A 12,818-nucleotide genomic window follows, 5' to 3' on the forward strand; every position below is an offset into this window, starting at 1 on the left:
GCGTACTATTTCCCGCATACTAAATTCCTCCAGCGTACATCCTGTGTACTATGTAGTCCACAGCATGTACGCAGCAAGTAGTACGCGGCAGAGCTCATTTGCATGTCATAAGTGTACTACAAACGTACTATCGGTGTATGTGCGGTGTATATCCTGCGTACTATTTAAAGCCCTTGTTTTCAGTACACATCATGTACACATCATATACGCTGTATGTACACAGCAAGAGTACGCAGCAGGCCTTTTTCTTCTGTAAGGGGTGACCTAATGTATAGTAGACGCAACTTGACCGCAATGGTTGACCTTAGGCTGATTATTCATATCGGTTATTTCATTATGGTATTCAAGGGTGCTTAGGGTAGCCATGTATATTTATATTGAATAAGTGTGTATACATTGCAGTATCAAAGTATATATACTTACATTTGATCAGTTAAAACTTTCAAATACACTGATTTATATTTACATAAATTTATATTTCCTTCTTTTCGTGCAGCTCCTGTTTTACGTACACTCCTTTTCAATAATAGGTTGTGCCTCATTATGTATTATAATGCAAAGGTCAACCATCGGGGTCAAGTTGCGTCCACTATACAGCAGATAAGTATAAAACATCAATATCAAACAAATAGTTAAACAATATGCATAGTCATGGCAATGATGCCAGTTATGGTAATATGACAGTAAAATTCTATTGAATAAATTGCAACTCAGGATATAAAACTGCAATAACAAAATGCGGCAAATTATGACAAATAACACTTATCAAATATTAACACCAAATACATTTTTATACTACTAAGAAAATGTAAAAGTAGTAAACGGCTTCTAGTTTATAAATTCTTCAAATTTGTTTTTCTCAGGTGACAAGAACTATGTCCTGTTCTCAAATATAGGCAGTGGAACAAAAAATACAAATTTCAAGTTATATATTTCAAGATATATAGGTGTAGTCAACTGTACCAAAGTACATAGTCTGAAAAAAACAAGGACGCACACAGATGATATATTTTAGCATTCTTGTAATACACAATAGGTATTGAAATTTTATTGCCAATATATATGTGAAAATAGAGAGATCTATTTTGACTAAATACAATATGGTCAATGACTCTTTTAGTGTAAATTGCTTGAAACAATAGGAATCCTTATAGGATTTTGATAGGGAAAACGACAGTAAGTTTATCGTCAATACTTTTATTGTTTTAACTTATGAAAAGTAAACCAGAGTATAGAATATCCTTCTAAAGAATATCTAACTGGAAGGTATAAATGACAGCAAACTTTTAATTAGGTCATGAGTCATTTTCCACCTGTCAAATTTTGTCCTTTGTTTTCACGATCTGACAAAATAAGTTTTATCTTTCAATTTTTCACATTCACTGACTGTGCAAGTATCTTGCTAGTACATTGTAGTGTGTAATCTAACAATAAATATTTGTGCTTGAAATTGTTTAGTTGAGCTCACTGAATCGCATAATAATTTCTATTGCTTTATTTAATTGTCGTTATAATTAAGGGCACTAAAACTCATTCTTAAGGTTATAAATGATACAGTGTAATGTATTTGGAAAGAAATGGTGACTTTAGTGACTACATAGCTATTAATTCCTGCTAACCATGCACTCTTTGTCTCTATGAATGAGAAAAAGCATGCAGTATTTCTCAAATAGTCTGTAATATGAAAAGAAAAATATGTAAAACCAAATCAAGAAATGCCCTGTAGAACATGTAACATTTTTGTTGTGAAATTTGTCAACAAACAGGCGATTTTTTTTAAATGTTAAAACACATAGAATTTCTCAAGGTAAAATTTGTTGAGAATACTACTGCTGGAAAGAGAAAAATCTCTGCTACCTATATATGCGTCTAAGTATGAGGAAAATATTTAGAAGTATGAAAAAATAAGTATGTTAGATGCATGCTTGTGTTATCCTGTATAGCATGCAGGTAACATAGATAGATAACTTTTTCATTGCATTGATATAACATGGACAAGATTGACAAGCGGTGTTCACTCAACAATTTCACTCTATAAACAGATTGTGTAAAAAGGATTTGTAGTAAGTCTCCGTCAAATATACCCGATTTCTTTTAATTGCAGAGAATTAGATAAATCTATTCGCATTAAAATATGATATTAACACGTTAATCTGTAATGTATACAACAAATGTTTATACAAATTCTAGGTACAGAAATAGCATCTTAATTATCGTTGATACGTTAAGTATAACCATAAACATTAAAACATTACGAGTAAATTCTTATCAAACCCAGTCTGAAAAATATAACTATTTACAATAAATCCGATTCGTATTCCTAACTTTTTGACGCCATCAAAGAAAAACTGTTAACACAAACAGATTAGTAAAAATGTCTAGGTCATGCGTTTTTTGCGGCAGTTGTGGATGTACTCTGGCAAAATTTTTCCTTTACCACTTATGTTGCACAGACTACCACATGTGTTGTACAGTATATCGCATGATTATCAATGAAGCTAATTTCAATAGCAGATAATTAGTACGTCATTTGAGCACACACGCACGCACGCACACTTTGAATGTTTGCCAGTAAACAGTCAAAACTATTTGTCCCAAGCAACAATAAATCTATAAGAGTTTTACTACGTGATATGAGGAATATATTTTCACCGCTTTTCAGCCCAGCAAACATTTTAAATACAGACCAGTCATATACACAACCTGTGGACCGGCAACTTATACAAGAAGTAATGTAACGTGATAATATATACACAAGGATATATTATACTAAAATAAAAAGAGACATAATGTTTAATCCAATATAATCTGTACATCAGTATAATTCACAGTGATTAAGCATGAAGGATTCAAATAATTCTCATCACAAACGCACGTTATGCAAACTTCATAAAAGCAAATGAACACTTACTAAATACTTTTAATACATTACTTTTCATTAGAGTAAAAGCAATATAGACTGGTATTAACATAAAAATTCGCATCGATTGTTAAAATCTTGAGTAAAAAAACAACGACAGCAACAACTATAAAATGACCTACAACATGTACAAAAGAATGCCTCATAAATTCAGTCGTTGGTATCTGTAATGTAAATGATCATGGGATACAGTAGTTTTCTAAAAAATGTAAAATCTCAAAATGATTTTGCTCAGTAATTTCTTAAAATTTCTTAAAAAATGCTCACCTCATCTGGAGTTTTATTATGATAAGATAATGAAACATAATTAGACATGTAATATGTCAAATTCTAAAAGAGTTGTGTTACAATAACGTTTCATCAATAAAAGTAATCAAGATGTCAAAAGTTCAGTTCTAAAAACTCTTACTTATTATATTTTCAAGAAAATGTATGTATGTTCTTTACAGTGCATCTCATTCTGACTATAATTCACGGGATTTATAGTGTTTCGTCCAACAGTGATTTAATTTCTCCTATCTGCTGCCTATAGCTCACATTGTTAAAGCCGCTAAGCTGTCCTTCCTTCAGTAAGGCATTTGTTCGTTTGTAAATGGTCGATAACGTCGTTTTTATGGATTGGTTGAACTCTCTCCTTGAGATAAGCTGAAAAACTTGTGTTATTATATCATCTATTTCTTCTGGTACCTTTCCCAGAGTTTCTGTTCTTTCATTAAGAACGTGGAAATGAGCCCATAGGCGCAGTCTTTGTAGTTCTTGGTCAACTTCTCGCCAGAACTGCGTAGTTGTAAAACGTTTACCTCTCAGTAACATATCTTTTAGCTTCAATGGATCAACAACCCCTTCAACATACTGAACTGCAACTGATGCAGATGAACCTTTCATGAAAATTAAGATTTCTAACAACTCTCTTATTCTGCCTTTCATAGTATCGGCATAATGCAAAAACCCAAAATTATACGGCAAAAGTTGTCTTAAAACAATATCAGTATCTTTTTTAGAAAGGCCTTTCCTCTCAAGCAGTTTGAATTCTTTCGAAAGAGTCGCTATTCTAATTCGACGTTCCTGTATTGTTCCTGTTAGTCTTTCAAATTCTTTCACAACTTTGTTTCTAGTTTCCTTCAAAACATTTGTAAATGATCTGATGTGCTTGGTAATTGGCTTGTTGCAATAGGGACATCGTTTGCAAAAGCCCCTTTGTCTTTCCAATATGTCCTTTCTAATATGACGACCAAATTTTCCTGCTTCCAAGATACAGAAACAGTTTGGGAGCTGTATAAAAACTGTATTTTTATCAAACACTTCTCCTTGATCGATTCTAACTTTTTCTTTTTGACACTCGATACAAAAACATTTCTCCCTGCATATTCCTCTACATTTGTGGCCTTCATTGCATTCTAGTTCCTTTCCGCAAACAGAAGAACAAGGCTGAACTTCACATAACTCATTGCATCCCAAGGTACATTTTATTTTGTGTCTGTCACAACTAAAGTGGCAGTCATAAATACAAGGCTCGCATTTTTCGTAACATTTTCGTTTACATTCGGTACCATGAGAGCAGGTGAACTCGCACGGTTTTGTACATGGCAGACAAAACTCACTGCAAGGAAATGTACATTGATGACCACATGGTAAAATCTTTCCGCATGATGCGCTGCAGCCTTGATGAATTCTTCCACCAAAACACTTCCCGCACCGCCCTGAACATTTGTGCTTGCAATCAAGCGTACTCTCACACATCTCTTCACAGTCAACTATTTTGGGATCCTCGTGACACATCATCGATTTTTCATGTCCGCATTCCAAAATTTTGACTATTTCAAACTTGCATGATGTTTCATGATGTTTATCTTTGGTGCATTCTGAGCATTGTCTATTGCAGGCATGCTTACAAGGCAACTCAAAGTCACATTTCTGTTTGCACTCCCATTTAAATGGATCATTATGACAGGACATTAATGTTTTATGACCACACATTGGGATCTCTTTCTCCACAAGTGTTTCACATTGACCACAGTCTTGGTAACAATGCTTCGTACACTGGTGTTGTTCACTACAAATTATCTTTTCGCATGGTTTCATGCAGAGGATGGTCTGGTGATCTCTGTCCGTTGGGTGACAACTTTTTGGACAGAAGTGACCACATGATAACTCTGCATTACATGAAAGGTTGCATCCACCTTCTGGCACATATCTAAAATCTGCAGCGGATTTTGCGAAAATCACAGTATCTCGGTGGTTTTGACATCTGAGTTCAAGACCTTCTTTTACCAATCCTTTCTGTCTCATTTTGTGAATCATACAGGCCCACATATCACTACATTCCTCAAGGAGTTTGAAGTTTCCAATAACATAAAATCCCCTTTTCGCCCTCGATAAGGAAACACATATCCTATTTTCTATTCCAACGAATCCAATAGGGTTTCTCTTTTGTGGAATATTTTCGATGGATCTGCTCCTTACTAAAGACAGCAAGATGATTTCATTTTCTTCGCCCTGGAAATTGTCGACTGCTGTAATGCGAACCCCTTCAAAGTCTGACTTTGGCATTTCATTTCGAATTAGCAGGACTTGTCCCATATAGGGTGTTATAACTGAAATTTCATCACGACGATATCCTTGATTGAGCAAATACCTACAAAGCTTGGCAACGAATTTCGCTTCATGCGGATTTGTATAGGTAGTCGATTCGAATAAACTTGTTTCTTCTTCTTCGTGGGTTATAAACTGAACGTTTATATCTACGCCTTTCACATTATCATAGTCATAAACACTAGGATGATTACGAAGTCCAGGATATAGGTTTTCATGGGTCAATAACATAGATATATCGGGACGCATTCTATGCTGTTCATTTAGTGTAACACAAGGAATGCCGTTGCGTACCATTCTTTCGAATAATGAAATATCCATATTAAACTTCTTGGCCAAAGCATATACTGTTGTTGATGGTCGGAGTTGTTTGTGATCCCCAATCAGTATTAGATGTTGGCAGGATTTGTTTAGTGTAGTAACTATGTGTGACTCTAATACCTCAGCGGCTTCTTCAACAATAATTATTTGTGGACAAATACGTTGAAGTATATTTCTGTATTTAGCTGCGCCAGTGGTTGTCATCCCCATTATATCAGAATCTCTTAAAGTTTCAATTGTTTCCATATCCCTTACCTCTTGAAGCTTTTTTGTTGCTTCATTAAACTTCATTTCGTACTGTTGAACCTTCTCTTTCCAATATGTGCGGTAACTTTCGACCCAGTAAGCATACAAATTTCTGCGCATTTGAAGAGGTAATCCCCACAGATGAGTCATTTTCTCCGCTTTTTGTGCAGTTAGAACTGTTGATTTTCTCAACATTGTTCTAATCAAATGAGAACGTGTTTTCTCATTCCAAATCTGAATCCACTCTCCATCCTGCTTTTCATGAGAGCGGTTGGCCTCTGCTTTCTTTATTTTCATTTTCAGATTTGATGCGTCTAAGAGGTATGGATCTTCCTCATCAAGTTCCCGTTCTTCCTCCATATCGTCCCCATCAGTTATAAAGTTCTTGTATGCAGCCGAACTGTCGCCATAGCGGTAAACATTGTCCTCAAGAACCTTTTTAATTTTTGAAATTGATTTCTTTGAAGTAGTCACACACAGCCATTGGGATAAACAATTACCTTCATGTTTGAGTTTCATTTTCAACAATTTCTTTAGTTGCTTTTTTGTGTTCGATCGGCTTACATAAGTATTAAGCTGATCTAATTTCAAAATGGAGATTTCTGCTTGAGAAAGGATATCTATCAATTCATCATTTATCTTTGGATCTTGTTGTACCTGGTCAGTTTCAATAAGTCTGCGAACATTTGATTCAAATTCTAAAATCCATGCTTTGTATAATGCAGCTCTTTGCAAAAGTTCAAGTGAAAAAATATCGTCAACATACTGCCTTTCTGTGTCTGTCATAGGTTCAACTTGTTTCAAAATGTATTCTTGCCAAATCTTTTTTATTCGCTCTTCGTGCGACAAACCAATTTCTGTTTGCTGTGATTCATAAACATTAAGCCATTTTGTCAAACAATTTTGTAACTCATCTTCCGTATGCGACGATTCAAATGCATCCTGCTGCTCTTCAGTCATAAAAGACTTAACAGCTTCGTACTGAAGAATCCTTGTTTCAGATTTCTTTATTCTACTGTTGATTTTCTCTATTTCTTGTTCGCAGTCTTTCAGATCTGCTTTACATTCTCTCTCATTTTCGTTTAAATGGTGATGCATCTGTCCGTGCTCTATTCGTCTGTGTTTGACATTGCGCAGAACATACGGTTCAACTGATTCGTTCTTACACCTGCCGCCGATGCGAATAATGTTTGTTTTTCCAATTTCTATCAGACCCTGTAAAAACTGGTCAAGAGCATGATTTGTGTAACAAACAATTAGAATTGGGGCACATCTTTTTCCTTTCCAGACAGCTTGGTTATCCAACAACAGCTGAGCTATTTTCAAGCCGACGAATGTTTTTCCAGTACCAGGTGGACCTTGAATTATTGCAAGCTCTTTTGTTATCGCTCTTTGCAGGGCTGTGTACTGTGATTGATCTAAGCCAAGTTCGGCAGGTTTTGGCCACTGTCGCGTGTTCAAAACTGGGAATGTAGGCGTATCAAGCTTTTCGTGCAGTAAGTTTGTAAAGTCAAAATACGGTCCTCCATCACCTAGCAGGTATCTTGGAGGCTTGACCGACGTTTCACAGTTAACTAAATATCTTTCAAAAGGTATGTGATCTTCAATTTCCTGAAGTCCCTCGAGAATAAATCTATACGCTTCAAAGAAAGCAGAAGTTTCAGCCATAACAAACTCTGCATTTCTCTGACTATCGGAAAGTTCATTAGCATTTTCAAAGTGAACTGTAAGGTTTCCGTCTTTCAACTGCAATTCGTCCCTGTCTGTGACTGTCGCATACCAAACAGTATCAAAATTGTCGTTAGACAAACAAAGAAGAGAGCCATGTATCAGTCTTCTTGTCCAGTTGCAATGCCTGAGATTTGATACGTCAAACTGTAAAACATAGTTAATTCCTTGTCGAGAACAGACTGGATACATAATTTTGACAGACTGATACAGTTTCAGCTCTTTAATTTTTCTGACCGACCCACCCGACTTCATACATTCACGGTATTCAGAAATGCCTTTACGCAAAGGTTGCATGTAGTCTTCGCGTAGCAGGCGGTACTGTATGTCCAGGTAAGTTTCAAGGTTGTCATACTTGCCTTGAACTTTATTTGCCCTAAGAAATGGTTTTTCATCTAATTGAAGATCTTTAAGCTCTGGGAATACAGGTATTTCACGAAAAGAATTTGGAGGCTCTGTCTGTGTCTTTGTGCTAGAACGTACATCAACTTGTTTCTTTTCTTTTAATTCTTTGTTTGTTTTAACTGTTTTTAAAAGGGTTTCAACGTCTTCAAGTGCAGCTTCTATACTATCTAAATTAAGCTCTTCTTTAACTTTCCTAGCTGCACTAAGTAAAGCTGAACACTTACCTAGCGATGGACTAATGATTGTGAGAATGACTTTTAAAATTTCTATAATATTCAAAAGAAACTTTTCTGTGTTACTTTGAACTTCCCATAAATTTGACAGATTTTGATCCTTCATGCTTAAATCATGAAGCAGAACTGAAAGGTTGTTTAACATATGTGATTCAACTTCTCTCATGATATCTCTTAAATGAGCTGTCTGTGTGGAATGAACGATGATACTCAAAATTCGTACTACATAATAAACTAAATGTGGGTCGAGTGGTTTTCTAAGAATATCGATAAAGCCTGTTGAAAGTTTATCTACTTTTAGTAAAAGTTCGTCTGGTTCTTCTTTAGATTTTGATAGGGTTATCAAATTTGATTCTGACAGTTTTTTTACTCTTGTAGGTGTTATTTTGTGTACTGAAGTATTTACCTCATTTGTGGCACTGTCGTTAGTTCTATTACCTCCTTGACGTTCCCAAAAATGTGCTCTTCTATCATATAAAACTTTATCATGCTTCCTTTCTCTCATAGATGCATTACACGTAGTTTGAAAACGACCTCGATGCCTACTCGCATTACCTCTATGACCAATACTTTTATCAAACTCCTCATACCTTCTGTCTGAACTCTGATATCTCGATCCACGTGGTCTTTCCCTGTAAGAACCTCTTTCTCGAACTCTTCCCCTGCCTCTTCCTAATCCGCTGTTTACCCGAACTATGGATTCATCCTGGTCTGCCGGAACAGGAAATCCTCGTGATCTACCGCGTTGATTTGCTAACCCACGATAACTTGCTGGTTCCCGTTGTTCTACTGGTCGATCCACATTTTCGTGTATTATCATTAACGGGTACTGTTTATCATCCGAACCTAGATCAGTCTCTTCATTCGTTGCCATGGTATCTGAAGTGTACCCAAGATTATCGTCAGAAGAAACCTGACTGCATTTGTAAGAAGTAAGTTTTGTTAAAAAAACTTAGACCTGCATTAAACAAATTAAAGTTTCCATACAATTTCGTCTGACATTTGATCTCTCTCTCTCTCTCTCTCTCTCTCTCTCTCTCTCTTCATTTAAAGGATGTGTACATCCAACATTATAACAGTACCTGGTGATTCAATTCAAAGTTGAACTGTCGTGTCAGAATGGGTTAAAATACGGAGTATTCAGTATAAATGATATATCTTCTGGTCATTGCAATAATTTAATATTGCTTTCATGGTTGAAAGAAATAAATTATCATAATTTGAATTTAAATTATTTAATTTGAGTATTTACAAAAATGCATTTAAGCTGATACTGTAAATTAACTTTGCATTATCCGTATCGTTTTTTATACAAACTATATTCAATAATGACTGTTCGGAGTTGTGTAAATGAGCCTTGACTTTTAAACAAAACTTGAAACTTGACAAAAATATAAAGCGTTCTTACCAATTTAATTGCTTTTTGTGAGTCCCCAAGATTAAAATGACCTGACTGAGTAAGTGTTAGTCTTTGCTCTTTCGGTCTGAACAGGTACCTGAAAAAAATATAAAACGTAATGCAATATATACTTAATTTACTGAACTATGATAATAGAATGGCATCATTTTTCGTTCTTTTTGAAGTACGTTTTTCTCTCTGCAGCGTTTATTTCTATGCATACGTTACGAAGCCTGTGCACATGTTAGGTGACCGATTAGTGAAGTGTTTTGATTTGATAACATAAGTTTACATAGTACAATTTTATCAGCAAGGTTTCCTATGTTTTGTGCGAGGTCTCAGTTCGAAACTGACCGAAAGTGCATTAAAACTGAGCTGTCATTCGTACACGGTTTCAGACAGGTTAGTTAACAATGTGCCTTTTTGAAATGTTGGGCGTATATTTTTAGAAAGAACTGCATGTTAACCAAATTGGTTTTCTTTTCTGTTAAAATCAATATCAGGAATTTATCATTATTACAATTAATATCTAAACAGCATCTACCATATTATATAAAATGACCGTCAAAAATATGACAAGCTAAAATTAATTATATATAAGATGTATAAATTTTGGCGGCCATTTTTTTAAAAAGTGGTCACCTTGAATACAATGATCTGTTATTCTAACAATACTTTGACTTGTTTTAACTATTTACGTAGTCCTGGTTGATTTTAAAAGCAAAATTAATATACGGATAGCTGTCTAATTTCGGGTAGCAATTTTGAAAAATGCGGCCATCTTCTAATAACAACACTCGTGGAAAAACTATTGAATTCCCCACCCCACCCCAGTTGGTTGAGATGTGACCTATACTCATCAAAGATGCACCCTACTATTTTGGGAAAAGAACGATATTTTCTCAAAATTTTTACACAGAAATGCACTAGAGGCCACCATTTCATACCTATATTTCAAATCCCCCAACGCCCACCTCATCAGGAGCGACCGACAATTTGTCTCATCATACAGTGTTATTTTGTTGTATGAACTCCATGAAAAGGGAAATATTGTGGACAAAAATATTGAATCAATATGGTATTACAACATTTAGTGCACTTATGAAAATGCAACCTAATGAGCAATTAGTTCATCTTATTTCTGGTATGCCACAGCATTTGTCTGAAAACGAATCTCTGGAATGCCTACATATTGTCAGTAAAGCACTTTATTTTATGTTTGTTGATATACTATAAATGTCACAAATTTGATTTACTAGCAATTTGTTATATTGCAGATATATCTAAAAACATTTTTTACACTCAAACATTTTGAACCAACAGGATGTCCTCAGTACATGTAATAGTATCTGTGAAATTTCTTTGTGGGATGTTTGACCATAGCCCATCCAACTTGTATTTCGTTTCGGCAAGTTTTTGGGTCAGTGGTGTAAGTTTTCCCGACACATTTTGCAAACTTATGCAAGTTGATATTTGCCTACTGTCATTGAATTTGTTCTTTAAGATGCTTATGTCATTGTATATATTGTAAATACTCAGAGTGCTTAATATATTTATGGTATATTGATATATGTATAACCTAAATTGTTGCATGTATTGTACTTTAAATAATTACTTTATGTTAACTGTATATAAACGCATGTACTCTTCCTGTGTGGAGGTAATAAAGAATTCTATCTAACTAAACTGCATCAGAGGCCGCCATTTCCTGCCTGTATTCCTTTTCTCCAAAAACATAGTGACAAACATTATCAAAGATTACCAGTTGGTTCTAATAAAAAAATATATCAGAACAAAGGAGCTATGTCCAAGGGATTAACACCTACAAGATATTCTCTTTTTTTTTCACAGCTATAAAATGCAAATTAGCATGTTTAAGGGAAGTGTCACTGGTGATAAACTTATAAACTACTTGTTCAACAAACTGAATTAATGCATGTGCCATGTAATTGGAAAGTAATTGAAATGTAATTGTCAATTAGACCCCAAAACTGCTATGAAATTGATTTAATTAAATTACAATTACATGTAATTGACAAATGACCCAATTACAAATTGCATTCAATTACTTAGGAAATGTAATTTAATTGTAATTAATTACAATTACATCTTTAATTACCACAGATCTGCCTGAAATAGTATAAAGTTTGCAACAAATGTTTTCAAAGTTTAGTGAAATAATGAATCGTCAACAGATTTAGTTATTTTTACAACAGTATTACATACTTTTATGTGCTTCATCATGTAAATTCTGTGATTTCTGGTTTGTTAAGAGTGTATATTTTTTAATTTTGTAGTTTTCTAAAAGATACTTCTATATGCTTTTTCATGTAGATTCTGTGATTTCTGGTTTGCAAATAAAGTTTAATAAAACAATGTTACAATGCAAAAACAGCTGGTCTTTTTTCTTCAAAAGAATAAAATATTTCACCCAGGGAGGGCGATGACAGCTGAGACTTTTACCCATTTCATGAATATAAGCCTTTAAGCAAACAAAAGTCTCAAGCAGATAACTGTAGCTGTTAAAAAATGAAATACGATCGATCCAATCAAACCATTCGGTTCATTCGATCTCATGCATATGAGAATAGCGAATGCATACTTCTGCATTAATAACCGTCGAGATATGACGGAAATATTGTTGAAAGCTACATAAAACCTCAAAACAACCATACCAAGGCATGTTTCCTATTTTCTCTGAAACAAACTATTAAGTTGTATCTCTTAAAGAATTACTCTAGTGTTAGTCTATATTCAATTCAATTCAGTTTCAATTTATTGCATAAAGCATGTAAATACAATGCCTATAGCAAGTACAAACAATATAATATGGAGCACAGAGAGTACGTAATAATTTTTAGAAGAGACAATAAAGTAATAAGACAATATTTCACAATGTTGTCACAAAAAAAGTTATATTATATAATATTTTCACTCTAAGTCGAACCTTTAACATGTGTTCTATGTACCTTTA

At 34.4% G+C, this 12,818-nt stretch overlaps 1 protein-coding gene across 1 annotated transcript; it reads right to left on the reverse strand.

Moving 5' to 3' along the window:
- Positions 1-1,439: 1,439 nt before the first annotated feature.
- LOC123549152 (NFX1-type zinc finger-containing protein 1-like) lies at positions 1,440-9,943 on the reverse strand. The gene is made up of 2 exons (XM_053545666.1): positions 9,854-9,943; positions 1,440-9,324 (listed from the first exon to the last, which is right to left on the reverse strand). Exon 2 carries the CDS (start codon positions 9,317-9,319, stop codon positions 3,401-3,403), a length of 5,919 nt encoding a protein of 1,972 aa, XP_053401641.1. The 5' UTR covers positions 9,320-9,324; positions 9,854-9,943; the 3' UTR covers positions 1,440-3,400.
- Positions 9,944-12,818: the final 2,875 nt, after the last annotated feature.

Source organism: Mercenaria mercenaria, chromosome 6 (genome assembly GCF_021730395.1).
Source record: "Mercenaria mercenaria strain notata chromosome 6, MADL_Memer_1, whole genome shotgun sequence".
In the NCBI taxonomy this organism is placed as follows: domain Eukaryota; kingdom Metazoa; phylum Mollusca; class Bivalvia; order Venerida; family Veneridae; genus Mercenaria; species Mercenaria mercenaria.

What these genes read in the sequence shown, in the direction of transcription:
- LOC123549152 (XM_053545666.1), bottom strand. Translation starts at nt 9,319, where the DNA reads ATGGCAACGAATGAAGAGACTGATCTAGGTTCGGATGATAAACAGTAC.